We start from the raw sequence: 26,954 nt of genomic DNA, 5'->3' as shown, positions 1-26,954 counted from the left end.
ACCCGATGTCCGTCCCACGATCGCAAAGGAGCCCTAGCGTGGTGGCGGGGGGGCAGTGGACCCAAGAGGGTGGGGCTGGGAACCGCGATGCTGAGGCCTGGAGGGTTCTGGTCCTGCCCAGCCCCAGCTCCCTGCTGCGGGTGGCAGGCAGGGCCTTGGCGCAGGCTCCGCGCGTCCAGGCTGGGCTGGCCAGTCTCCGGAAAGAGCGGGGCAGGGGCCGGGGCGGAGCATGGGGGGCCCAGGAGCTGAGGCGGCTCTGGGCTGCCGGGGGGACCTGGCCTCGTCGGGGCCCCGCAGCCTGAGGGACACGGGAGGGGTGCGGGAGGACCTGAGGCCACCCCAGGTTTCCAGCTGCCGGGGCGGGGCTGCCGTGGGGCCATGCCGCGGGGCTGGCGGCCAAGGCTCCACTCACCCCCACCCATCCCCGCAGTGTGTGGTCATCGGGCTGCAGTCCACGGGGGAGGCGCGGACCCGGGAGGTGCTGGGCGAGAAGGAGGGACAGCTCGATGGCTTCGTGTCCGCCGCCGAGTGAGTGATGCCCGCGGGTCGCGGGGGTGGGTGGGGGTGGGTAGGGGTGGTGCCTTGGGGATCCCTCCCTGGGGCCTGACTCTGCCTGTGACCCCACCCGAGGGAGCTGGCCCTGACCCTCAGAGACCTTCGGCCCAGCTTGCGCCCTAGAGCGAGCAAGGGTAACCGCGGGGACCCCAGGCTCAAGGCACTGGCCGGGGGTCCCGGGACTTCGGAATGAGATGTCCCAGCGCCCAGCACCACGAGGGAAGCGTGCCGTTTCAAGGACTGTGCTGATTTGAGGGACTGGCTTTGGTGGTCCCCGAAGCCTCTGGTCTCCCTTCCCACCCTGCACGAGGGTCCCAGCACGAGGCCCCCTGCCCGGCTCCCCTTCCCTTGGGTGCCCCATCCTGGGAGCCACCCCCTGGCCCACAGGGGCTGTCCACGCACGCGCCCAGAGCTGTGGGCCCTCTGATGGCGGGATCCCCACCCAGCCCCCCACCCGCACTCTGCCCATCGCCCACCAGGTGCAGGTGGGGCCCCCTCCCCCGTGCCTGCACCCCATTCCCCCCACCGGTCTTCTCTGAGCCCCAGCGCCCAGCCCCACCCGCGGGGCCCCCTGGCGCTGGGTGTCCCCCTGAGCAAACCCATACGTGGGACCCAACCCCTCCAGGCCTCCTGCTGAAAACAAATCCTGCGTCTCACTTTCAGAGGTGTCTTTCTGTCACTCATTCAGAAGCACTTTCCTTCCACCAAGAGAAAGCGCGAGAGAGGACCTGGCAGTAAGCGAAAACGTAAGCTCCTGCCGCCTGCCCCGTGGGACCCTGTGGCCGCCTCCCTCCGGCCGCCCTCCTTCCGGAGCCTTGGCCGGGTCACCGTCACTCCCTGCTGCCTTCTCTGCTGCTGGCTGCACAGCCCCAACCCTCCAGGACAGAAAACCCCAGCGCTGCAGCATGGGGTGTGGCTAGCTCCATCCCAGGGCCTCCAGCCTCTCCCCCAGAAGGCGGGGCCTGGGGCCCCCCTGGTGAAAGTGAGCCTGATGCCAAAACCACACTGGTCCAGGGACCAGGATGGAGCCCTTAGAAAGCACCTGGGGGTGGGGGAGTGGCCTCGTAGCACCCGCTGGCCCGCACCGCCCCCGTTCTTCTAGGCAAAGGTTGAGCGTCTGCTCCTGGGGGAAAGTGAGGTTCAGGGAGGCCAAGCCACTCTCCTGAGGGCGCATAGCCAGCCGGGACCCAGTCCTGCCCCTCCCGCTTCCTGGGACCGACCTTCAGGGTGTCCTGCCAGACCGCCACCCCCTCAGGGCCTGGGCACACCCCTTGGGCAGCCTCGTAGGGTTGGGCGTGTGGCCTCCCCAGGCACCAGCCAAGGACACACTGCCGTGCGGGGTGGGGCGTTAGAACGTCCCTTTTATGCCACACCTGATCCCTAGCAGGACCCAGCCCCACCAGAGCTGGGTGGAGCAAGGGCCTGGGGCCTGAGCCCTGATGGTCCTGGCACGAGGACCTGCACCCGCACCGCTGGAGGCCCCAAGGGCAGAGGCGCGGGGCCAGCACGGTGACCCTGCTGCTGCCCCGCAGGGCGGCTGCGGGGCCGCGGCGCCAAGGCGCCCAGGCTGGCGTGCGAGGCGGCAGGCGTGATACGCATCAGCGACGACAGCAGCACCGAGTCGGACGGCGGCCTGGACAGCGACTTCCACTCCTCCCCCGAGTCCCTGATGGACGACGACGTGGTCATCGTGGACGCGGTCGGGCTCCTGGCCGACGACCGCGGTGAGGCCCGCGGCTGCCCCCACCCCTCCCCCCACGGTGCCGCTTCTCAGGCTCGGGGCGGCGGGGGGTACGCGGCTGGGCAGGGGCAGCTGGGGGTTCCGGGCACCTGGCCCACCCCACTCTCCATGGACCCCGTCACCCTCGAGGGTCCAGGGCTGGGAGCGGGGCTGTGGGCAGGCGGCCTGGCCGGTGCCCCCTGACCCTCTGGCCCCACAGGCCCCCTGTGCCCCCCACAGCGGGACCTGCACGGCCCCGGCATCCTGGAGCGGGTCGAGCGGCTGAAGCAGGACTTGCTGGCCAAGGTGCGGGCGCTGGGCCGCGAGCTGCCGGTCAACACCCTGGACGAGCTCATCGACCAGCTGGGGGGCCCGGAGCGCGTGGCCGAGGTGAGCTCTGCTGCCCCCTGGTGGCCGGCGCAGCGGGTGGGGCAGCTGCCGGGTCCAGGTTCAATGTCCATCCACCCTTCCCCCCATCCACGGCCACCCAGCCCTGGCCCCGCCCTGCACTCTCCTCCCCTGCATGCCTCCATGTGCCCCCTGGCCGTTCCCCACCCTGTCCCTCTTCCCCTGGGCTCCTGTGCTGTTTCCTGGGATGCCACTTTCGTGCCACCTCAGATGTGTCCTGGCCCCAGGTGGCTGGGTTACCGTAAAAAGACTTAGGACGATGTAGCGAATGTTCCTGCTGGTGGCCCCGTGGGCACCCAAGCCTGGGGAGAGGCTGGGTCTTGGCAGCCCCCCGCCACACACTCCCAGGAGCCCCAGGGTCCCGGGTGGGGAGACAGGGAAACTGAAGCTCACGGGGACCAGCCCCCTGGTGGCCACACCGGCTGATGGCCTGTCCCCTCACCCCCACATGGCCACAGATGACCGGCAGGAAGGGCCGTGTGGTGTCCAGGCCCGATGGGACGGTGGCCTTCGAGTCCCGGGCGGAACAGGGTCTCTCCATCGACCACGTGAACCTCAGGGAGAAGGAGCGCTTCATGAGTGGGGAGAAGGTGGGGCCGTGGCGCGTGGGTGCTGCAGGGCTGCCTGCAGGGCATGCCGTGTGCGGCCCGGGCGTGGGCCGGGAGGTGTGGGGGTCCCCGAGGGGCTGGCTGGGGGGCCACCTGCCACGTGCAGGTGTGTGTGCCTGAGGGGGTCCCCACAGCCCCACCCCGGCCGGCCCCACCTTCAGTCTGAGTCTCGCGTGCCTGTGTCAGTGCCTGGCCCGCGGCTGCTCTGAGCTGCCCTGGGGGAGCTGGTGTCCGCAGGGCAGGCAGGCCCTCCAGGGGTGCCCGGGGTGGTCCAGACCCCATCCTCCCTGCGCCCTTGGAGGCATCTTCACAGACATGCACCTGCACTGCCTGTGTGGGTCCCTAAATGTGTCCGGGTGACCCAGGGCACACGGGATGCCGGGCGAGGAGGAGCAGGCTGCCCGCCCTGCTGACCTGTCCCCCTCCACCCACCCCCCCAGCTTGTGGCCATCATCTCAGAGGCCTCCAGCTCGGGCGTCTCCCTCCAAGCCGACCGCCGGGTCCAGAACCAGCGGCGCCGGGTGCACATGACGCTGGAGCTGCCGTGGAGCGCAGACCGGGCCATCCAGCAGTTTGGTGAGCCCCGCCCCCACCCCAGGCCTCCCCCCAGGGGCCTGCCTGGTCCCTAAAAGCCCCCTCTGCCTCCAGGCCGGACCCACCGCTCCAACCAGGTGTCCGCGCCCGAGTACATCTTCCTCATCTCGGAGCTGGCCGGGGAGCGCAGGTTTGCCTCCATCGTGGCCAAGCGGCTGGAGAGCCTGGTGAGCTTGCGGGCGGGGGGCGGGGCGGGGCGGGGCGGGGCGGCGGGGCAACACCTGGGCCACGTGTGACAGCCTCCCCTGTCCCGGGCAGGGGGCTCTGACCCACGGAGACCGCCGCGCCACCGAGTCCCGCGACCTGAGCAAGTACAACTTTGAGAACAAGGTAGCCGAGGGGTCGGGCCCAGGAGAGGAGGGGCCCCCGGATGCCTAGACCCCCGGGACCTGGGGCGCCCCGGCCTCTGACGCGGCTCTGGCCTCTCCCCGCAGTATGGCGCCCGGGCGCTCGGCTGCGTCCTCACCACCATCCTCAGCCAGACGGAGAGCAAGGTGCCCCTGCCCCGGGGCTACCCCGGAGGGGATGCCGCCTTCTTCCGTGGTGAGCTGGCGGACCCTCCCCACGCACATGTTGGGGGGGCGCGGGGAGCCCTGGTGGGCCAAGTCGAGAGCCTGGCCAGCGGGCAGGCATGTGAGGCTCTCCCTCCCCGCAGACATGAAGCAGGGGCTGCTGTCGGTTGGCATCGGCGGGCGCGAGTCCCGGTCTGGCTGCCTGGATGTGGAGAAGGGTGAGTCCCCAGGCCCTGGCCCCGCGCCTCCCCGGTAGGCAGACAGGGCGGGCTGGCCGGACGCAGCTGAGGCCCCCTGCCGCCCGCAGATTGCTCCATCAGCAAGTTCCTCAACCGCATCCTGGGGCTGGAGGTGCACAAGCAGAACGCGCTCTTCCAGTACTTCTCCGAGACCTTCGACCACCTCATCGCCGCCGACAAGAAGGAGGGCAAATACGACATGGGCATCCTGGGTGAGTCCCCCGGGGACGCCCTCCCTCCGGCCTGGGCCCCCATGCCAGCCGCTCTCCTGGCTGAGCGCGCTCGCCCTCCACAGACCTGGCCCCCGGCATCGATGAGATCTACGAGGAGAGCCAGCAGGTGTTTCTGGCCCCCGGGCACCCGCAGGCCGGGCAGGTGGTCTTCTACAAGGTGAGCGGCCCGTGCCCTGCCCCCGCCCCGCCCCTGCCCCGACCCCCCTAACACCCCGTGCCCGCAGATCAGCGTGGACCGCGGGCTGAAGTGGGAGGAGGCCTACGCGCGGTCGCTGGAGCTGACAGGCACCCACGACGGCTTCTACCTCTCCTATAAGGTGGGCCCCGCCCGCGAGCCCCCAGCGCCCGCCCCCACGGGGTCGACCCCGGCTGGTGGCCTGGGAGGGGGAGGGCGGCAGCCAGCGACCAGCGGCCACCTTCGCAGCCTCTCGGGTGTGCACGGCGTGGGGACCCCCACGTGGGACGTGTGTGCACCCCCGCCCTCACGCGCGCCCCCGCCCAGGTCCGCGGCAACAAGCCGAGCTGCCTGCTGGCGCAGCAGAACCGAGGCAAGCTCTTCACCGTGTACAAGCCCAACATCGGGCGGCAGAGCCAGCTGGAGACCTTGGACAGCCTGTGCCGGAGGTTCCATCCGGTAGGCCCCGGAGGCCCCGCACTGCGCCCCTCGCGCTCCCCTCCCCAGCAGCCCCAGGCCGGCCCTCCGCCTGCATGCTCCGCAGCCCTGGCCGCCGGGTGCGGGGTGAGCAGGCCTCCGGGCCTCCCGTCTCCCGCCCGCGCGCTGGGGAGCGCCCCCAGGCCGCCCGTCCGGGGGCTCAACCGGCTGTGTCCGCAGGTGTCGGCGGAGGAGGCCCGGGAGCACTGGGAGAGCAGCTACACCTTCTCGCTGACGCACTGCAGCCACACCACGTGGTGAGGCCCGGGCGGCCCGGGCGAGGGGACGGGGCGGGGGCTGGGGGCACGCGCAGCAGCAGGCTGAGCCGCGCCCCCGCGCAGGAACCGCCACTGCCGGCTGGTGCAGGAGGGCAAGGACTGCGCGCAGGGCCTGCGGCTGCGACACCACTACATGCTGTGCGGGGCGCTGCTGCGCGTGTGGGGCCGCATCGCCGCCGTCATGGCCGACGTCACCAGCAGCAGCTACCTGCAGATCGTGCGGCTCAAGACCAAGGACAAGAAGAAGCAAGTTGGTGAGCGCGGGCGGGGAGGGGGAGGTGGGCCCCCCTCTCCGCGCGCCCCGCCGCCCTTGACCACCCTCTCCGCCCCGCCCCCCGGCCCTGAGCGCCCCGCCCCGCCCTGACCGCCCCCACCGTGCCCCGCCTCGGCCCCTCGTCCCGCCCCGCCCCCGGCCCGGGCCCCGCCTCGCCCGCTGGCCCCGCCCCGGCCCTGGCCCCGCCCCGCCAGCCCTGACAGCCCCCCGCCCCCCCGGCAGGCATCAAGATCCCCGAGGCCTGCGTGCGCCGCGTTCTGCAGGAACTGCAGCTCATGGACGCCGACGTGAAGCGCAAGCAGGCGCGCGCCCGGGGTTTGCCCGCGCTGCCGCCCGCCCCGCGCCCGCTCGCGCTGCCCTGCGGTCCCGGCGAGGTCCTGGACCTCACGTACAGCCCGCCGGCCCAGGCCTTCCCGCCGCCCTCGCCCTTCTCCTTCCCGGCCCCGGTCCCCGGCCCCGGCAGCCTGCTGCTGGGCGCCCCCGACGTCCCCGACGCGCCGGCTGACCCCGCGGCGCTCTTGCACCAGGGCTGCGACATCAACTTCAAGGAGGTGCTGGAGGATATGCTGCGCTCCCTCAACGCTGCGCCGCCCCCCGAGCCCCCTGGCCCGCTGGGCGCGGGGCCGGCGGGCGCTCCGGGGGGCGGCGGGGGCCCCGAGCGGCAGAGCGTCATCCAATTCAGCCCCCCCTTCCCCAACTCCTAGGTCCGGGTATCCTTCCTGGATGAAAGTTATTTATCTGTAATAGGTGCCCGTCTACACCGGGGAAGCTGGGTGGTGAGCAGGGCCAAGACCCCTGCCGACTACTGAGAGGGGCGAGGCAGGGGCCCCTCGTCAGGCCTCCCGAGGCCTCCACTGCAGTGCCTTCCCGCTGGTGCCTGGGCAGACCCCCGAGATACTGCCGGCCCTGGGGGCCCTTCAAGGCCCTGCCTGGTGGGCAGTGGCCGTGCACAGGCCCCACTCAGGAGACTAGCCAGGGCCCAGGCAGGGCCTGGGGATGGGGGGCCTGCCTTCTCTGTGCCTCTGTCTACTGCCCGTCTCCAGACCTGGGTTGGGGCTCCCACCCACCACAGACACACACACACACGCACACACACACACACACACACCTTACAGGGCCTGGTCAAGCCTGGATCCCTGAAATCCACAAAACTGGGTGGCCCCGAGAGCTGGAAACTCAGGAAACCCCAGGTGCTCAGGGCCCCACCGCCTCTGGGGGGCTCCGTGGGGCAGATCCCTTATTAATATATGCAACCCCCTCCCTGCTCTCTGTGCCCTAAGTTATTGTCCAGCCACCCCTCCCTGGGGCCAGGACCTCCTGTGGCGCTGGTGGTTGGCCCCCCAGTTTCTACATGTATTTATAATGAATTCAAGTGTATATATGTAAAGAGATCTTTTTTAAATATATGTGCCTTTTCACTACTTTCCAGGCTGTCTGCGGCTGTGGTCTGCAGGGACGGCGGGGGTGGGGGTGGAGCGGTGCCCTGCATTTTGCTTCCAGGTGGGGGGTGAGGTCGGGGGGGGGGGCTGTTGGCCCACCCTCAGCGCCTGGCCTTCTGCATGCTGGGGGCCTGCCTCTGCCAGGTGATGCCCGTGGGCAGGCCTGGCACCCGGGCTCCACGTCCTCCCCGCATGGCTGGCTTGGTGAGCAGGCCCTGCGCGGCGTGGCTTGGTGCCCAGACCGGCTTGGCCCAACGCCCAGCTGGGGTGCAGCGGGCCTCCAGCAGGCCCGGCCACGAGGCCCAGGTCGCTGGAGCCTCCCCACTGGGCGCGCTGGCGGAGACCCGGGCCCCAGGCGGCCACCTGCCTGGAGCAGGAGCCAGTCAGGAGGCAGCATCTCTGCCCGGATCAGCTCTGCCCGCTCTGCCCGGCCGCGCTGAGGAGATCAGCGAGGAGATCAGCCAGCAGCCCGCCTGCCCGGGGCAGCCACACGGCCTCCCAGCAGTCTGGGGAGCTGAGCCAGGAGGGGCCTGGGACCCCCACCCCCCCCACCCCCCGTAAGCAAAAGCAACAGCAAGCCAGCTTGTACTGTATGTTTTATTCCCACAAGGCAGCCAGGGGTGGGTGGGGGCGCCGAGCTGCGGGCCGCGCCGAGGGGCCTTCCTCCGGCAGGGGTGCACGCGGGTTCTCGGGCCTGCCCCACCAGGGGCTGGTTTTCAGGCAGACCGTCATGGGCGCCGGGTGGAAGGCTCCGAGGGGCACGGGCGACAGGCTCGGGTCGGGGGAGCACACTTGTGGAGCTAGAGGTAGCACGGCAGGTCCTTCTCTATGGTCTGTGGGGGAGAGGGGTCAGGGGCGCCTCTTCCCAGCCCCTCCCCACCCCCACCCCCCGTGGGTTCCTGGGTTCCGCGGACCGGCACCTACCACGGGCTCTTCCATGGGACCGTACCGCTTCACCACACAGCCGTTCTTGTCGATGAGGAACTGCAGGGAGGCCGTGTCAGGGCCAGGAGGCCGCCGTGGGGTGGGACGAGCCGGCAGCCCCCACCCGCCGCCCCACGCAGGTCCGGGCCACGGACCCTCGAAGCGGCACAGCTGCGGCCGGTGCTCGGGTCTGCCCCCCAGCCCCCCAGCCCCCTTACCTTGGTGAAGTTCCATTTGATGGCGCTACGAGAGAAGCGAGAGGCCGTGAGGAACCCGTGTCGGCTGCTGAGCCCCCACGGCCCCGGGGGAGCCATCTTGCCCCCCTCAGCCCCCCAGCTCACTTTCCCAGCATGCCCCTCCCCTTGGGCTGGGCTTTCATCCACTTCCACAGCGGGTGGGCATCGTCCCCGTTCACACAGATCTTGCTGAACATGTCGAACTTGACGTTGTAGCCAGCGGCGAACTCTTTGATCTCTGCGTTACTCCCTGGCTCCTGTGCAGATGGGGGCGGGGCTGAGTGCGGAGGGCTGGACCCCCCTTGGTCCCCGCTTCCACAGACAGACCCTCTCCCCACGCCCGCACACAGGGACATCCGGGGCCGGCCAGACACAACGCACCTGCTTTCCGAACTGGTTGCAAGGGAAGGCCAGGATCCGTAAACCACACTCGGCGTATCGCGCGTGCAGGTCGACCAGCTGAGTGTAGTTTACATCCGTCTTGCCTCATTGCGAGGCCACGTTGGTGACGATGCACACGTAGCCCCTGGAGGCGGGATGAGGCGGTCAGGTCAGGGCCGACCTTCCCCCGCCTACCCCCACCAAGTGGGCAGGTACCCACCGGTACTTGTCCAGGTTCACCATGTGCCCGTCGATGTCCTTGGCTGAGAAGTCGTACATGGAGTGAGCACTGCGCCAGTCGTCGCGGGAAGCGCACTGCAAAGCAAGGGCACGCTGAACGGGAGCCAGGATCCCGCGGCCGCCCGGCCCACTCGCACAGCCCGGGGTGCCGAGGGAGGAAACGGGGCCCTGGGGCAAGTAGAAGGTGCGGCTGCTTTTCCTCCGCGAGGGCGCACGCTTCCCTGCACAGCAGGGCTCATTAGGCTGGAGACACTGAGACCCAGGGAGGGCGCGGGAGCCCGCCAGGTATCCCAGCGGGGGGCGGGGGGGGACGCCGCCGGCTGGTGTGCGGGCTCCGCGCGCACCGGCTCTTGGGACTCGGCGCTGCAGCCGCTGCCCCCGGCAGTGGGCCCCGCCTGCCCAGGGCTCTCCGGAGTCCGCCTCTTCCGCCGGGGGCGCGTCCTCCTGCGACGGCACACCCGCCCGGCCCTCGCCCTCCGCCTCCGGGGGGCCCGGCGCCGCCGCCCGGCCGGCAACCGGCGCCGCTGCCCCCGACGACCCGGGGAGCCGGCGGCTGCGCGGCCCATGCCCGCCCGTCTCCGGCCGCACCTGCGCCCACCGAGCGCCGCGCCCGGGGCACAGAGGGCTGGTAGCCAAGGGCGCCGGGCCGCTCGTCTGTGACGCCACCGCGCGGGGCCCCGGGGCGCGCAGGGCGGGGGAGGGGCAGTGACGCCCCGCGGCGCGTGATCCCGGATTACCGCCCCGTCGGAGGCCCCGGCTCTCCGGGCCGCAGGCGGCGTGCCAGGGGCCCACGGCGCCAGCCCCGGCTGCCCCGACGCAGCAGCCTCTGCGCGTCAGGGGCGCCCACCCGGGGGCCCCGACCGCCCAACCCTGTTCCTGGCGCCCCGGACGCCGCCCCCCGTCCCCGACCCAGACTCGGACCGTGACCCCGGCCCGCGCGCTGGCCACGGCCCCGACGGCCGCGGAGGGGGCGGCCGGGCGCTGCCCGCGCGCCCGAGGCCGGCAACCGCCCGCCCAACGGCCCGTTGGCCGGCCGGCGGCGCCGCGCTCACCATGGTGCCGGCCAGGCCGGGCGCGGCCAGGGCCCCGCAGAGCAGCGCCGGCTTCAGCACACGACACAGGCGGCTGAAGCTCATCGCGGCGGCGGGGGCGCCAGAGAGGCAGTGCTCCTCCCCTCGCCCAGCGGACCAATGGACGCGCGCGGGAGCGCCTCGCCTCCCCGCCCTAGGCCACGCCCCCCATGGCCCTCATTGGTCGGATTGTCGGAGCTGCAGACGCGTGCCTGCGCCCGCCAATGGGAGGCAGGGGTGAGGGGCTGGTGGGGCGGGGCCGGGGCCTGGCTGCGGTGTTGCCGCTAGCTGTGACTGCGCATGCTCATCGGCGGCCAGGCGGCCGTGTCCCGGCAGGCGGCGCGGGGCTGGATTGCCGACAGTTATCCGCGCTGAAGGATGCCCGACAGCTTGAGATACTGCGGGAAACTCGTGGCGGGAGGTCGGGGGGTTGGGGCGTGAGTCGAACTGTCAGAAAACTCGCCCCGGCTCATCGAAAACTGTTGTTGTCGTTTTGAATGTAAATAAAAGCACGCTGGAGGTCGGGGTCCCCCCACTCGGGCTGCGAGGGCCCGGGGTCACCTGCGGCGACAGCCCCGACGGCGGCCTCCCTGCCGCAGGGTGCACCATCAGCGCGGGGCCGAGTGTCGCCGCCCTTGCCCTCGGCCACCTTAGCTGCTGATGTAGGTGACCCGTGAGCCCGGGGGGGGGGGGGCGGGCCCTGAGCAGGTACCCTGGGGGCCCGCCCCCCTCCTCCCAGAGGACGCGCAGGTGTGTCATCGGGAGGGAGGACGCAAGCCCGGAGGGACCCCTTGTCACTGCGCACGTGACCCGGCGCGCGTGCCCGCGGCGGGGCCCCCGCTGGCCTGGCTGCAGGCGCCTTTCCCCTGAAGGCTCCGGCGCTCGGCCACCGCCCGGAGAGCAGGCCCGCCCCATTCTCGGGACCTGAGTCACGGAATGGCACAGCCCGCCTGGCTGCCCACCCCCCCAGCCGCGCCTGGACGTTGACCTGCGGCCAGGAGGGCGCTTTCACAGCTTGCTGTGCTGCCCGGGAACTTCTCTCTCCTCCCCCGCGGACCCTCCCCGCCAAGCTTTCTGCGGAGGCCTCGGGGGCAGCACGTTCTGCCCTGGGCTCATTTGGGAACGCCAGGGAGCCCCCTCCCTCGGCCCCAGCAGGCCAACCCGGGGCTTAGACGGCCACATGTGGTGGCAGCGGGGACAGGACCCCCCAGGCCAGGTGGCCACCTTCCTGCCTCCCACAGCAGTCTTCACGTGCATCTTCCCCTCCGCCTGGTCGCGAGGGACTGGCGAGGTCTGAAGTCGCGTCTTGGCGCGGAGCCCCCATTGTCTCAACCGGGCGCCTCGCTTCTCAGGACCGCCCCCTCCGCCCCCTGCCTGGCAGCACTGGGTGTCAGGCTATCTTAGCTCCCTGACCAGGGATGGAACCTGCACCCCCTGCGGAAGGCGAAGTCTTAACCACTGGACCGCCAGGGAGGCCCGCCCCCCAATGTTTTTAATTGAGGTAAAATTCACCGTTTTAACCAAAATGTACAATGAAGTGATTTTCAGTATATTCACAATGTTGTGGAACCATCACAGCTATCTAATTCCAGAACATTCTGATCACCCGAGAAAGAAGCCCTGTCCCCATGTGCAGTCACCCCCTCCCCCTCCCCCAGCCCCTGGCCCCCACCGCCTATTCTCTGTCTCTATGAATTTGACTCCTCTAGGGACCTCCTGTGAGTGGAATCAAACAGTACTTTGCTTTCTGTGTCTGGCTTATGTCACTCAGCCCCCCGAAACAGACACCCCGTGTCCCCATCCCCAGCCTCTTCCACTCCCCTCCCCCAGCCCCTGACGGTCATGAATCCACTGTTTGTTTCTGTGCATTTACCCGTTCTGGAAGTTTCACATCAATGGAGTCTTATACCTTGTGGCCTCTGGTGTCTGGCGTCTCTCAAGCATCGTGTTCTGGGGGTTCATCCACGTTGTAGTGTGTGTCAGTGTTTCTCTACTTTTTGTGGCAGCATAATATCCTATTATCTTTTTTTTAATAAATTTATTTATTTATATTTATTGGCTGTGTTGGGTCTTCTTTGCTGCTTATGGGCTTTCTGTAGTTGCAGAGAGCAGGGGCTACTTTGTTGTGGTGCATGGGCTTCTCAGTGTGGTAGCTTCTCTCGTTGCAGAGCATGGGCTCTAGACTTCAGTAGTTGTGGCACGTGGGCTCCAGAGCGCAGGCTCAGTAGTTGTGGCACATGGGCTTATTTGCTCCACGGCATGTGGGATCTTCCCAGACCAGGGATCGAACCCGTGTCCCCTGTATTGGCAGGCAGATTCTTAAGTACTGTGCCACCAGGGAAGCCCCTATATCCTATTATCTGAATGGACCATATTGTGTTTATCCATTTATCCATGGATGGGCATTTGGGTTGTTCCACCTTTTGGTTTTAGGCTGTACAAGTTTTTGTGTGGGCGTATGTTTTCATTTCTCCTGGGTAGGCACCTCAGAGTGCAACTGCTGGGTTACATGGCAACTCTGTGTAACTGTTTAAGCAGCGGCCAGACTTTCCCACAACCTCTGCCCCGTTTCACACCCCCACCCAGGAGTGTGAGGGTGGTGGCCTGATTTCTGAACTTTGGGCTCTGCCAGTTGGCGCGGCAAGGTGGTGAGCTTCCAGGGAGAAAGTTGCCACTCTGTGTGCCGTTGCTGAGCCCACACAGTCACAGGCAGGATTCTGAGTCATGGGCGTTGGGCCCACCTGCTCCTGTGAGCCCTTTCTCCTCTCCCCTGCCCCCAGGAACCGCAAGGCTACCTAACTTCTCCTGTCACCCACACCTGGGCCCCTCCCCCTTACTGTCCAGGGCGCCCTCGGGAGCCTCCAGCAGTTCTGCCTCCTCCTCCACCCAGATTTGCCCGTCACCTAGACAGACACCCTTACTCCTGTCTTAAAGCCCCCTCTGGGGACTTCCCTGGTAGCACAGTACTGGTGGTCCAGTAGCTAAAACTCCGCGCTCCCAACGCATGGTTCAATACCTGGTCAGGGAACTAGATCCCACATGCATGCCGCAATTAAAAGATCCCGCCTGCTGCAGCTCAGACGTGGCACAGCCAAATTAATAGGTATTTTAAAATAAAAAGAAAAGTGTTCTTTACAAAAAAAAAGCCCACTCCAGACTCTCTGTTTCTCCCCCCTGCTACATCCACATCTCCAATTCCTTTCCTCCCATAAACACCACCCCCCAGCCAGGCCCCTTCCTTGGATCTGCCCTCTGTGGTCACAATGTCCCTTCCCCTGGCCAATCCCCTGTTCAGTCCTCAGACCTGCTTGGACGGTTGCTCTGTCCCTCCTCCTCCTGACAGCTCCTTCACCTGGCTCTGGGACACCTGGCTTCCGCCCACCCTCTATTCTACTTAAGGAGCACTTAGGTAGCACCAGAGCCCTGTTCTACAAGGGGCAGGGGGGCTTAGAGGCACAGAGAGAGTAAGTAATGTGCCCTGGTCACACCGTCAGGAGTAGAGTCCAGGTGGCCACACCTCTCTGCCTTCTGCTGTTTTCTCCACATCAAGCTCACCCTGGGTTCCAGACTCGTATGCCACTGCCCCCTGGATGTTTCCCCTTAGGGTCTCCCAGGGGCCCCAAGCTCACCACATCCAAGACCTTCTCCCAATTGGCCCCCTACCGTCCCACCGCAGTCACTCTCTCTCCTCTGCTCCTCTCTGTCTCTCATCTCTACATCCCAACCACCTGCAGATCCTGTGGGTGCTGCCCTGCGGACACCCTGGACCTGCCCACTGCTCGCCCCTCCCTTGGAGCCACACCTATCTCTGGCCTGGACGGTCCTCCCCAGCCCTCTCCCTGGTATCCCAGCTTCTGCCCTGCAGAGATGCTGAAAATGGCTGCAGACCTGAACTTTTCAACCCAACCAGCAAGGCTTCCCAGGATCTGCCCCATCTGCCCCACCTGCCCCCTGACCTCCTCTCCTACCCCTCCCCCACACAGGCCTCCTTGCCGCCAACACACCAGACATAGTCCTGCCGTACGGCCTTTGCACACGCTGCACCGTCTGCCTGATACACCTTCCTCCAGACATCTCCATGGCTCCTACCCTCTCGCCCTTTGGGTTTTTGCTGGAACCTCCCTTGACTACATTTTTTTTTATCTCTGTCCAAGTGGCTCGTGGGATCTTAGTTCCCGACCAGGGATTGAACCTGGTCCCTCGGCACTGAAAGCACGGAGTCCTAACCACTGGACCGCCAGGGAATTCCCTTCCCTGACCACACTGGAGACGGCAAACCTCCCAGCTCTCTCAGCCTGCTCTAGGTCTTCCATAGCATTGTCACCTTCTGACATACTTTATCATTTACCTATGATGTTCACTGCTTCTGTCCTGTCTCTCCCTGGCTTGTGAGGACGCTTGGCCTGTTTTGTTCACTGTCCCTCTGGTTGCGCATTAAATATTGAGTTGAATGAAGGCCTTGCTGAATGAAAAGTTACTGACGCAGGGCCGCTGGGCTGGGCAGAGCAAACCTCGTCTGTGAGCTCGGGCAGAGGTTGCAAAGACATGCACAGTTTTGGGGGCTGTGGGGTATCCAGGCAGGGGCTGGGCTGGGGCTCAGGGGACAGGAAAGGGGGAAGACAGCGGTGGGAGCGTTCCATAAGCACCAGGAACTATGCCAAGGTCCTCCCAAGTACGAGCATCTTTTCAGATCCTCAGCTCACCCTCTAAACTGGGGACATTTTAGGGACTTCCCTACTGGTTCAGTGGTCCCTCGGCGCTCCCATTGCAGGGGGCGCGGATTCAATCCCTGCTCGGGGAACTAAGCTCCCCCATGCCAAGCAGCACGGCCAACAAAAATATAATAATAATAAAATGGAGACACTTTATTATTTCCATTTTACAGAGGGGAGTGGCCCAGAGCCAACGGAGAGAACGCCGTACAGTGCGATGCACAAATACTTATGGGGCGCCTCTTAGGCCGCCCGAGGGTCCCCGGGAGCTGAGCAGACCCCCTAACCCGGCCAGGGCCTCAGTTTCCCCGCCCACACCTCGCCTCTGTCTCTCTGGATTCTAAACGGCCACCCCAGGCGGGCGTTGAGAGGAAACTACAACTCCCGAGATGCCTTGCGGCCAAGCCACGCGAGAACTTCCCAGGCGCGGGTGGGCGGTGCTGTTGGCACGCTCCTCGCGCAGCCAACCGCCGCTTTAGTAAGGCTCGGGCGGCCCTGGGCGCTGCCGTTCGCGAAGGTCGCTGCGTTCAGGCGTTCGCCGGCGGCAGCCCTGCGCGGGGAGGGCGCGGGGAGGGGGCCTGACCGGGTCTCGGCGCAGGCGCAGAGGGCGCGGGTCCTGCCCGGCGCAGGCGCAGTGCGTGCGAGCGGCGGCAGCCATGGACGACGAGGAGGAGACGTACCGGCTGTGGAAGATTCGCAAGACCATCATGCAGGTGAGCAGCGCGCGGGCCTCCCTTCTTGGCAGACGCGCTGCTCGGTGAGGCCGGGCCTCGCTGCGCCGGGCCAGCCGGGCACGCAGCGGCCGGCGCGCGGACGGTGGGCGCGAGGCCCGGAGGTGGGAACGCGCCTCCCCACCCCCGGCCGCGCGGCGGGAGCGGAGGGTCGGGCCCGACGGGGACGGGGTCGCGAGTCCGGGAGTCCCACGGGCGGGGGTCCGCGGGGACGGGGTCGCGAGTCCGGGAGTCTCCCTGGCGGGGGTCCGCGGGGACGGGGTCGCGGGTCCGGGAGCTCCCGGGGCGGGGGTCAGCGTCTCGCTGGAGCTGGCGGGAGGGAGGAGTCAGACGCTGGGCCGCCGCGTGTTTTGCGTCCCTGGAGGTTGCTGGCGTTACCTATCCCGGTCCTTGAACTGCTTTATCGATAGAAATGGGTAACAGGCCAGGTGAGGCTCCGTAGACGCTTGTGCCGAGCACGAGGGAGGGAAAGCCAGCACCAATGCTTTTGCTCGCCCCGTAAATGGGGTGAGGGTGAGGGCCCGGGGGTCAGGCCGGAGGGGTGGCTTGGGTGGCCTGTCCACCCCCTTGGTGGTGCTGTGTGCAGGGGTCACGCCCACCACCCGGCTTTTGTCCCCGGTCCCTAAGAAGTGGCAGCCGGGTTTTTAGCCTTTTTGTATCTTGTTCGTAGTTTGACCCAGCTGCGCGTGTGTGCAGGTATTTATAGTGCCGTAGTTTCTGGGTGTCCTGTTGCAGGACGACACGTCTGTCCAGGTGCTGGCACTACAGCAAAGGGTCCCAGGTCCCAGCCTGTGCAAAACGGCAGCGCCTCCAGGGCCTGATGGAGAATCTCAGGATCGTGGGAGTGAAAGGAGCTCTGGTCAGCGGGTCTGAGCGCTGTCTGGTGGCTGCCTAGGTGTCACCGCCTTTGCGTTAGTCGGGCCAGCTCCGAGTCCTACCAGCGTTCTCTGTGTGCCACCTGCTTTAAGCCACCCCGTGGGAGGGGACCACTGTGCTGCCACGAAGGCCTGGGGCCTCAGCTGAGCAGCCACCCTCTGGGCCATCCTGCCGCCTCCCCCACGCCACACCCCTCCCCCGCTTTGCAGGGCTACCTAGATACAGGGCTGGAGCAGCTGTGCTTCTGGCTGACAGTGGTGGGGCCCCTGGGAGAGGAGACCCAGGACTCCGGGGTGGGGAACACTTGGTGGAGGAAAGGGGGTGCAGGCAGGGCTGGGTAGCGGTTGCAGCCTTCTTGTCTGGGTCCTCATCTAGTCCCTGCTCTCACAGAGCCCCAGTGTCTGTGACAGGATCTGGAACTGCTGTCGCTCGGCCTCTGCGTGCTTTTCCAGCCAGCATCTGTCCAGCCGCACCCCTCCCAGCCAGCCGTCCCTGTCTGCCCCAGAGCCCGGGGCCTGGCCTGGGACGTGACAGCCCTCCTCACGTCCCAGCTCTGCCCCGGCCTCCTCCGCAGTGGCCTGGCCCGACGTGCACGCCTGCTGCCCTTCCCCCTCCACCCTGCGGTCACCTGGCCTGTTCTCTCTGCAGCTGTGCCACGACCGTGGCTACCTGGTGACCCAGGACGAGCTGGACCAGACGCTGGAGGAGTTCAAGGCCCAGTTCGGGGACAAGCCCAGTGAAGGGCGGCCGCGGCGCACGGACCTCACGGTGCTGGTGGCCCACAACGACGACCCCACCGACCAGATGTTCGTCTTCTTCCCAGGTGCGGGCCGCTCAGGGCCAGCTCAGGCGGCCCCCTGCTGCGCCACCCAGGGCCTGCGCCCGCCCTTGCCTCCTGCCTCCTTGCCCTCCTTGCTGTGGGGTTGCCTTTTCCAGATTCCCTCCTCGGTCGCCCCCCCACCCCCACCCCCAGTTCTCTGTTCCTCAGCCCTGTCCTCTGCCCAGGCCTCCCAGCTGGGCCCCTGCATCCTCCCTGTCCCCAGTGTCAGCCCAGCTTCTGCTCCCAGCACGGGCCCTTCCTGTGCTGCTGCAGGACTCCTGCCCTGTCTCGTCCCTGCCGGTGCCCCCTTGCCCGCCTGGTCAGTGTCTGTGCATCCGCCCTGGTGGCTGGGCTCAAGTGCCTCCTCTTCTAGGACACCCTCTGAGCCCTGGGCTGAGGGAATACCCTACCCCCACCCCCGCAGTGGTGTCCCAGGACCCCTGTGTTCCTCTGGCTTTGAACCTCCAACACTGAGGAGGCTTGGCTCTAAAACCCCAAAGGTTAGGGGGCCACCCACCCCAGTGCCTTGAAGCAAGGGGGTGGGCTGCAAATGCTTGCTCAAGAGACCCAGGTGGCACTTTTTTTTTTTTTTATTACAGTATAGTTGATTCACAATGCCGTGTTAATTTCTGGTATGCAGCAAAGTGACTCAGCTGTATATACATCCTTTTTCATATTCTTTCCCACTGTGCTTTATCACAGGATATTGGCTGTGGTTCCCTGCGCTCTACAGGAGGGCCTTGTGTATCCTTCCTGTGTATTGGGTTGGCCAAAAAGTTCGTTCGGGATTTCCTGTCACATCCCACCAACAAACTTTTTGGCCAACCCAATATAATCCCAAACTCCCAGTCCTTCCTTCCCCCACCCCCCGCCCCCTTGGTAACCACAGGTCTGTTCTCTGAATCTGTGAGTCTGTTTCTGTTTGTAAATAAGTTCATTTTGTCGTTTTTTTAGACTTCACATGCAAGTGATACACGATATTTGTCTTCCTGTGTCTGACTTAGTACGATAATCTCCAGGTCCATCCATGCTGCTACAGACGGCATCGTTTCATTTTTTTTATGGCTGAGTCATATCCCACTGTGTGTATGTACCACATCTTTATCTGTTCATCTGTCATAGGCGTTTAGGTTGTTTGCATGTTTCGGCTGTTGTAAATAGTGCTGGTGTGAACATTGGGGGCTGTGTTTTTTTTTTCTGCTTCTGGCTTCACTGGCACTGCGTGGCTTGCAGGATCTTAGTTTCCCAGCCAGGGATGAAAGCTGCGCAGCCTGCGATGGGAACGTGCAGTTGTAACCACTGGGCCGCCAGGGAAAGCCCCTGCTTTTTTTTGGGCAGCCTTTCTCTAGTTGCTACGAGCAGGGGCTACTCTTTGTGGTGGTGCACAGGGTTCTCATTGTGGTGGCTTCTCTTGTTGCAGAGCACGGGCCCTAGAGCGCGCAGGCTTCCGTAGCTGTGGCTCACAGGCTCTAGAGCGCAGGCTCGGTGCTTGTGGCACATGGGCTTCGTTGCTCCGTGGCATGTGAGATCTTCCCAGATCAGGGATGGAACCTGTGTCCCCTGCATTGGCAGGCGGATTCTCCACCAGTGCGCCCCCAGGGAGGTCCACGTAGACGTTTTGATGATGGCCTTGCTGACTGGTGTGAGGTGGTACCTCATCGTAGTTGTGACTTGCGCTTCTTTAATAATCAGCGACGTTGAGCATCTTTTCACGTGCCCGTTGGCCATCTGTATTGTCTTTGGAGAAATGTCTGTTTGGGTCTTGTGCCCGTTTTTTGATTGGGTTGTGTTTTTTGTTATTGAGTTGTATGAACTGTTTGTATATTTCAGAAATTAAGCTGCTGTTGGTTGTGTCACTTGTAAATAATTTTTCCCATTCTGTGGGTTTTTCGTTTTGTTTATGGTTTCCTTTGCTGTGCAAAAGCTTATGTGTTTGATTACGTCCCATTTGTTTACTTTTGCTTTTACTTCTATTGCCTTTGGAGACTGATGTCAGGAAACGTTGGTGAGATTTATGTCACAGGATGTTTTCCATATGTTCTCCTTTGGAAGTTTTATGGTGTCATGTCTTATATTTAAGCCTCTGAGCCATTTTGAGTTGATTTTTGTGTATGGTGTGAGGGAGTGTTCTAACTTCACTGATTTACAGGGCAGCTGTCCAGTTTCCCAGCCCCACTTGCTGAAGAGACTGTCTTTTCCCCATTGTGTGTTCTTGCCTCCTTTATGAAGGTTAATTGACTGTGGGTGTGCAGGTTTGTTCCTGGGCTCCCTGTTCTGTTCCATTGGTCCATGTGTCTGTTTTTGTGCCAACACCAGGCTGTTTTGATCACTGTAGCTTTGCAGTGTTGTCGGAAGTCTGGGAGGGCTGTGCCTCCAGCTTTGTTCGTTTTCCTCAGGATTGCTTTGACAATTCTGGATCTTCTATGGCTCCGTGTAAGGTTCAGGGTGACTTGTTCCAGTTCTGTGGAAGGTGTCATGGGTCAGGTAGGGATCGCATTGAATCTGTAGATTGCTTTGCACAGTGTGGCCATTTTCACAGTAATAATTCTTCCAGTCCAGGAGTGTGAGAGATCTTTCCATTTCTTTGAATCATCTTCCATTTTTTTTATTAACGTTCTGTAATTCTCAGCAAATCAGTGTTTCGCCTCCTTGGTGAGGTTTATTCCTAAGTATTTTATTTTTTGACGTGATTTTAAAAGGTGTTGTTTGTTTACTTTCCTTTTCTGAGATTTCATTGTTAGTGTAAAGAAATACAGTTGATTTCTGCATATTAGTCGTGTATCTTGCTACCTTGCTGAATTTATTAGTTCTAGTAGATTTTGTGTGGAGTCTAGGGTTTTCTATATGTATAGTATCATGTCATATGCATATAAGGACAGTTTTACCTCATCCCTTCCAATGTGAATACCTTTTATTTCTTTTTCTTGTCTGATTGTGTGGCGAGGACTCCCAGTGCTGTGTTGAGTAGAGGTGGTGAGAGTGGGCATCCTTGTCTTGCTCCAGATTTTAGCGGAAGGCTCTCAGGTTTTCACTGTGGAGTGTTAAGTTGGCTGTGGGTTTGTCATAAATAGGTGTTTGTTTTTGGCTGCATCGCACGGCTTGTGGGATCTTATTTTGCTGACCAGGGGTTGAACCTGGGCCCTCTGCAGTGGAATCAGAGTCCTGACCACTGGAGCACCAGGGAAGTCCCATAAATTGCCTTTTTATGTTGAGATCTATTCCTTCTATATCCACTTTCATAAGAATTTTTATCATGAACGGATGTTGAGTTTTATCAGACGCTTTTTCTGCGTCTGTTGAGGTGACCTTGTGGCTTTGTCTTTTGGTGACGTGGTGAATCACATCGATAGCTTCGCGTGTGTTGAAGCACCCTTGTGACCCTGGGGTGAATCCAGGTGGCACTTTTAAGAAACGTGTCCCCCGCGTGTGGACCACATTTATTGGCGACTTTGGTGCCTGAGCGCAGGCCCCCCCGCGGAGCTGTCCTGGCCTCGCCAGCAGCGGCCCGGGGTCGGGGCCATCCCTGGTGCTGGCGGTCTCACTGCACTTCCTGGTCTTCCGTGACAGCGGGGGTGTCCCTGCGCTCTCAGACGGGCCCCGGCACAGGGTGGAGGTGCCTGCCTGTGTCCGTTTGCAGGGGCTGCTGTAACAGAGCCGCACAGACCAGGGGCATAAACAGCCAGGGCTGCTGTCTCGCTGTGTAGACAGCCGTCTTCTCCGTGTCCTCGCGTGCGTGTCCTTGCGTGTGTGTCCCTCCCTGTGTGTCTGTGACCCGATCTCTCTTCTTAAGGACCCCAGCCTCATGGTCTTGTGTTGCTGTAATTACTTTTTTAAAGACCCTGTTTCCAAGCAGAGTCTCATTCTGAGGTTCTGGGGTTCAGGACTCCAGCGGAGGGACTTTGGAGGCAGGCGCCTGCCCGTCAGTGCAGTGGGGTGTGAGACGTGTGCGAGGACCCGGGGCTGCTCCAGCCGCCAACCTGCTGGGCTCCCGGAGTCCAGCCGTCCTCAGGAGCCAGGCCCCAGGCCCTGCGCTGCCTGGCCCGTGAGCACCCCCAGTGCCGGCCGCGCAGAGGCGGCTGGGCTGTCTCCGTGGCAGGCCGGCGCTCTCCGCTCACCTCCCCGCACCCCAGCCCACGTCTCGTGGGCCCACCAGGCGGAACGCACCGCCTCGTCTGGGGCTTCCCGAACCTCAGCCCCGCCAAGGCACCGCGCACGCCCAGACCCCACTTCCAGAAAGAGGTCCCTTGGGTCCGGGGCCCCGGGGCCCCTTTCAGCTCCCATGTGACGTGCAGGCAGCCAGCCGCGCGTCCTGGGAGCCCGCAGCCCGCTTCTCGCTTCGCTGGCGGGGACGTGGGCCCCGGCAGAGCCGGGCTCGAGCCCGGGTGGGCGGGCCCCTGCCGCCTGAAGCAGCGCGCCCTCTGTCTGCAGAGGAGCCCAAGGTGGGCATCAAGACCATCAAGGTGTACTGCCAGCGCATGCAGGAGGAGAACATCACGCGCGCCCTCATCGTGGTGCAGCAGGGCATGACGCCCTCCGCCAAGCAGGTGGGCCCTCCGCGCGCTGCTGTCGGGACGGGGGGACCCGGGGCGCCCCGGCTGTGGGGTCCGGGGCGGGGCTGCCCACTGGCGACCCTGGGAGCCTTTCGACAGACGGGCTCTCACCCTTCCTGCCCCGAGACCGAGGCCTCGGTGACGTGCGGAGGGCCCGGGCGCCGCGGGGTGGGCTCCTCCCCGCAGGGAAACCCTGCCCGCCGGGACCGCGCCGCTGCCTGGGCGCCCGCTGCCAGCCAGGACGAGGCCGGGCCCGCGCGGGGGGCCGAGCCTCAGGGCGGGCGTCGTCCCTTGCAGTCGCTGGTCGACATGGCCCCCAAGTACATCCTGGAGCAGTTCCTGCAGCAGGAGCTGCTCATCAACATCACGGAGCACGAGGTGGGGACCCGCCTCCTGCCCCCCAAGCTCTCTCCTGGGGGGCGGGCCGCGGGAGACGCGCCGGGGCCCCTCCGGCGTGGGGAGAGGGTGGGGCGGGGTCCCAGGCCCACCCGGCCTGCAGAGTGAGGAGCTCGGGGTGGGTGGGGTCCGCGTCTCCCCAGGAGCCCCGGGGCCCCCGTCCCACCGTGGAGTCAGGACGCGCGCAGACGCCGGGGCCCCTGCCGCACCCCTCCTCTGGGGGCCCCGTAGAGACGGGTTGTCTCCTCGCAGCTTGTCCCGGAGCACGTCGTCATGACCAAGGAGGAGGTGACGGAGCTCCTGGCGCGATAGTATCCTTGCTGGCCCCGGGCCCGCCTCCCCTCCCCTCCCCTCCCCCCGGCGCCCCGGTCCGTCCGCTTGGCCTTTTCCCTGACCTGCTGCCCAGTAAACTGCGAGAGAATCAGCTGCCCAGGATACAGGCGGGGGACCCCGTGGCGCGTTACTTTGGGATAAAGCGAGGACAGGTGAGGAGTCTTTCCCAGGGCGGAGCTGGCCGCCTCCAGCCCTCCTCAGAGCCAGGGCTTCTGGGCCAGGGAGGAGGGAGCCCCGCGTCGCGGGAGCCGGCCCGCCTGCCCTGCCCCCAGCCCCTGCTTTCCGGCCCCTGCAGGTGGTCAAGATCATCCGGCCCAGCGAGACCGCGGGCAGGTACATCACCTACCGGCTGGTGCAGTAGCCGCCGGACAGGAGAGGGCGCCGAGCGGAGGGGCCGGGCAGGACGGCGCGCGCGTCCTGTGAGTGAGCCCCGCCCGTTCCCCGCTCTGGAGACCGCCCCACATCCAGTCTGCGTGTGCCTGGCTCCCGGGCAGATGGATCACGCGACTGTCTGCCCCCTTCTCTCGCGCGTGTCCCCCGGGGGATGGAATGGTGGGCTGTGACCGCCCCCCAGGCCAGGAGTGCAGGCGCTGGCTGTTCTGGGGGACTCAGCTCCTCCTGGGACCCCAGGGCGGCCCGCCTCGGGCCTGCCTCTCCTGGGCTGAGGGTCCCCGTGGTCTCTCCTGGTCTCCCGGACGCTGAGCCCCACCCTGGATCCCACCTGAGGGTGCCTCAGGAAGGGACAGGATACCCAGGGCAGCCCCCCGTTCCTCCAGCCTCCCGTCCCCGTGTCACCCCCACGGTGGCCCTGGTGCTGCCTGCCTGCTTGGAGGGCAGCGGACATGGAGACTGAAATGGATTTTGATTGCTGTGGAATGCTGGATGTCTTAAAAAATTAAAGATGTTTTGAGTAAATAAGTTCACGCGTCTGAAAGGCCAAGGCGGGCGATCCCGCGGGTGTGCTGTGAGCAGCCTTGCTCGGCCCCTCGTGGGGTCTCTGCCCGCTGCCCCCCGCAGCGGGGGTGGGGCTGCAGCGCTGCCTTCAGCCGTGCCTCTCGGTGCTTTTCTTGCGTAGATGTTTTGGATCAAACCACCTACCTCCCTTCCTTTGCTGACTTCGGGGGACTCCCGATCCAGGCTGAGCACGGCTGTTGTGTTTTGTTTAATAGCTTCATTGAGATAGGCCTTACGTACCTTACAGCGTGTCCATTAAAAGTGCACGGTTCCAGGAGCTTCAGTACGTCGCACAGTCGTGCACCGCGCACCACAGTCCGTCTTGGAACATTCACCCCCCGAAAAGAAGCCCCGTCCCCATCAGCAGTCTCCCCAGCCCCCGACAGCCAGGAGCCCACGCTCTGTGTCTGTGCACCTGCCTGTTCTGGACGTTTCCCATCCTTGGAGTCACACCCTGTGTGTCCTGTGTCTGCGTCTCTCCCTGAGCCTCGTGTTCTCAGGGTCTCTCCATGTGGTGGTGCGTGTCCGGGCTTCCCCCGTTTGTGGCTGAGGGTGTTCCCGTGTGTGGAGGGCGCTGTGTCCTTCGGTGGATGGGCACATTGTTTGCACTTGGCGATGGTAACGTTGCTGTGCGCGTCCTGGTAGAGGTTGGTGTAGCTGCGGTCGTGTCTCTGCTTGTGGGTGTGGACCTGCAGTAGAATCGCGGGGTCCCGCAGAAGCTCTTGTTGCCCTTTGGAGAAAGGGTCACACTGTCTCCCCCACGCCTGCCCTGTTTCCTGTCCGCTGTCTCCCACCTCCTCGCCGGCACCGGTTCCTGCGGCCGGGGGAGGGGCGAGGGCTGTCGCTGTGGTTGGGCTGCGCCTGCAGGCGCTGAGCTGCTGCTGAGCCGGCGAGCACCTTGCCCGCGCTCGCCCGCCGCCTGCAGGTCGTCTCGGAGACGCGTCCTCACACAGGTCCTTCGCCCGCGTTGAAGTGGGTTATTTGTCTCTGTGACTGAGTTTCAGGAATTCTTTATATGTTCTAGGCACAAGTTCCTCTTTGCTTATACAAATTACAAAAACGTTCTCCCACTTTTTGTCTTTCTCAGCTATTCTCCTGCAGCCTTTATACACAGGACTCAGATCCTGGGGTTTACTTTTGGGCATCATGTGACCGGGGGCTGTCACTTGCCCCCAGACGGTGGTCGTGACGCTGTTCAGTGAAGAAGCAGAGGTGCGTTCCTCGCTGCCGTGGGTCACGCTCTCGTAGTGAGTGCACAGGCCCGTGGGGGCCTGTGGGGAGGTCCTTTTCCATTGATAAAGGTTTTTTTTTTGGCTGTTGGGTCTTTGCTGCTGAGTGCGGGCATTCTCTACCTGCGGCGGGGGCTACTCTTTGTTGCGGTGCGCAGGCTTCTCATGGTGGTGGCTTCTCTTGTCAAAGAGCACGGGCTCTAGGCTCGAGGGCTTCAGTCGTTGCAGCACACAGGCTCAAGGTGTGGCTCACGGGCTTCATTGCTCCGTGGCATGTGGAATCTTCCCGGACCAGGGATCTTCCCAAACCCGTGTCCCCTGCATTGCAGGCGGATTCTTAACCACTGTGCCACCAGGGAAGTCCCTCCATGGATAAATGTAGGTTTACAGTACATCTGCCGGGAAAATGGGTCTCCCCTTTCCCCCAGACAGACATACATCATTTTATAAAACCGTCTTGGCCCAAAGGAGCCAGACACAGAAGGGCAGACCCTGCCTGCCTCCACTCCCAGGAGGTCCCTAGAGGAGCAGACCCACAGAGACAGGACGGCGGCGCTGGGGGAGGGAGGTCAGTGTCTCGGGGGGACAGAGTGGCCCTTTGGGAAGATGCGAACGTCCTGCAGGTGGAGGCTGGGGGTGGTGGCAGGACAGTGAGTGCGATTCGTGCCTGTGACGTGTGCTGTTCAAAGTGGCGAAAATGGTAAAGGTGTGTGATGTACAGTTTAAAAAAATTGTCTTGGCTGTTCTTGAGTATTTCCCCTTGCAAATGAAGCCACTCATGGATTCCCTGAAAATTCCTTTTGCTTCTGGCTGGGGTGCCTGGTCTCCAGCCTGGGCGCAGCCCTGTCCCCGGGGGCGGGGTCTCGGGTGTGAGGCACCGACACGCCTGCTGCTTGGGGACGGGTCCTGCCTGCCTGCACCACCACGCACAGCCTGTTCCGAGTCCCCGAGATGGGTCCTGACACCTGTCTTGGGGCTTCAGGAAGTGGGGCCCCGTCTCCTGGGGCTGGGGGCAGGGCTGGCTTCCCCGCAGCACCCCCAGCCACCGGGACATGCTGTGAGCCTGGGTGAGACTGTGCCTGAAGGTGGCGCAGCCGGTGAGGTCCTGTGGCGTGAGCGGCGTTCAGAGCCCTGTGTCTGCGGGCCTGGCCAGGCTCCTCAGAGACTCACTGGCACCTGGGAGTGGGCGCTCTTCTCGCCTTTACCGTCTGACGTGGAGAAGGCTGCCGTCCTGCCGAGCGCACTGGAGTGTTAATAGTTGCATTTGCTCATTCTTCTGACCGTCTGGAGACGTGTAGGTCGGCTCAGCAGACTTTTCCCGTAAAGGGCCCCCCAGTCAGTGCGCTGGTGTTGCTGGCAGGTGGCCCAGCCATAGCTGGTCCGCTCTGCTGCCCCGGACGGCAGGGCAGAAGCGGCCAGAGGCTGCCCGTAAGAGGGGCCGTGGCCCCAGGCCGCTATCTCTGTTTGCAGACACATTGGTAGTGTGCTGGCCGCCTTTCCGGCTCACGCTCTTTAAATTACTTTTTGACATACAAGAAACTGTGTATATTTAAAGTGTACAATTTGATATTTTTTCTTATTAGTCATGTGTATATGGCAACCCCAGTCTCCCAGTTCACCCCCCCCCCCCGCTTTCCCCACTGGGTGTCCATGTTTGTTCTCTGCATCTGTCTCTACTTCTGCCTTGCAGACCTGTGGATTGGCACCATTTTTCTATAGTCCACATATGTGTTAATACATGATATTTGTTTTTCTGACTCACTTCACTGTGTGACAGTCTTTAGGTCCGTCCATGTCTCTACAAATGCCCCAATTTCGTCCCTCTTTACAAGCTGAGTAATATTCCATTTTATATATATATATACACACCACATCTTTATCCATTCATCTGTTGACGGACATTTGGGTTGCTTCCATGTCCTGGCTGTTGTAAATAGTCCGGCTCACTCTTCAATCTTAGGAAGCGTCTGTGGGGCCAAAGGGTCCTGAC

At 64.1% G+C, this 26,954-nt stretch overlaps 3 protein-coding genes across 14 annotated transcripts in view; 2 read left to right on the top strand and 1 right to left on the bottom strand.

The window, feature by feature from the left end:
• SBNO2 (strawberry notch homolog 2) overlaps positions 1-7,499 on the top strand; it is a 45,004-nt gene extending 37,505 nt beyond the window's left edge. For 10 of the 11 annotated variants that reach the window (XM_057709021.1, XM_057709026.1, XM_057709023.1 and 7 more), the window contains 17 exons: positions 431-528; positions 1,219-1,301; positions 2,088-2,279; positions 2,496-2,665; positions 3,142-3,273; positions 3,732-3,867; positions 3,940-4,052; positions 4,144-4,215; positions 4,320-4,428; positions 4,541-4,615; positions 4,705-4,848; positions 4,932-5,026; positions 5,094-5,186; positions 5,372-5,503; positions 5,702-5,778; positions 5,863-6,053; positions 6,296-7,499. In XM_057709021.1, the coding sequence (XP_057565004.1) occupies positions 431-528; positions 1,219-1,301; positions 2,088-2,279; positions 2,496-2,665; positions 3,142-3,273; positions 3,732-3,867; positions 3,940-4,052; positions 4,144-4,215; positions 4,320-4,428; positions 4,541-4,615; positions 4,705-4,848; positions 4,932-5,026; positions 5,094-5,186; positions 5,372-5,503; positions 5,702-5,778; positions 5,863-6,053; positions 6,296-6,777 (2,394 nt within the window). In that variant the 3' untranslated portion in view covers positions 6,778-7,499. Of the gene's footprint in view, positions 1-430; positions 529-1,218; positions 1,302-2,087; positions 2,280-2,495; positions 2,666-3,141; positions 3,274-3,731; positions 3,868-3,939; positions 4,053-4,143; positions 4,216-4,319; positions 4,429-4,540; positions 4,616-4,704; positions 4,849-4,931; positions 5,027-5,093; positions 5,187-5,371; positions 5,506-5,701; positions 5,779-5,862; positions 6,054-6,295 lie in introns of those variants that run through there. The other variant, XM_057709027.1, reaches the window with a different exon arrangement.
• Positions 7,500-8,091: 592 nt separating this feature from the next.
• Positions 8,092-10,467, bottom strand: GPX4 (glutathione peroxidase 4). Of its 2 annotated transcripts, none has more exons than XM_057709131.1 (7): positions 10,346-10,467; positions 9,274-9,368; positions 9,054-9,198; positions 8,778-8,929; positions 8,615-8,679; positions 8,437-8,496; positions 8,092-8,345 (listed from the first exon to the last, which is right to left on the bottom strand). In XM_057709131.1, exons 1-7 carry the CDS (start codon positions 10,427-10,429, stop codon positions 8,110-8,112), a joined length of 837 nt encoding a protein of 278 aa, XP_057565114.1. In that variant the 5' UTR covers positions 10,430-10,467; the 3' UTR covers positions 8,092-8,109. The 2 variants fall into 2 exon arrangements, with proteins under 2 accessions (XP_057565114.1, XP_057565113.1); XM_057709130.1 differs by having other exon boundaries at positions 8,655-8,679.
• A 5,141-nt stretch (positions 10,468-15,608) lies between these two features.
• On the top strand, positions 15,609-26,711 carry POLR2E (RNA polymerase II, I and III subunit E). The gene is made up of 7 exons (XM_057709812.1): positions 15,609-15,788; positions 17,331-17,505; positions 21,931-22,046; positions 22,350-22,430; positions 22,701-22,759; positions 22,855-22,933; positions 23,077-26,711. The coding sequence occupies exons 1-7, from the start codon at positions 15,732-15,734 to the stop codon at positions 23,140-23,142; spliced, it is 633 nt and encodes a 210-aa protein (XP_057565795.1). The 5' UTR covers positions 15,609-15,731; the 3' UTR covers positions 23,143-26,711.
• Positions 26,712-26,954: the final 243 nt, after the last annotated feature.

The sequence above is a fragment of the Hippopotamus amphibius genome, chromosome 15, assembly GCF_030028045.1.
Source record: "Hippopotamus amphibius kiboko isolate mHipAmp2 chromosome 15, mHipAmp2.hap2, whole genome shotgun sequence".
Lineage (NCBI taxonomy): Eukaryota > Metazoa > Chordata > Mammalia > Artiodactyla > Hippopotamidae > Hippopotamus > Hippopotamus amphibius.
This window is presented reverse-complemented; position numbering and strand designations above follow the sequence as displayed.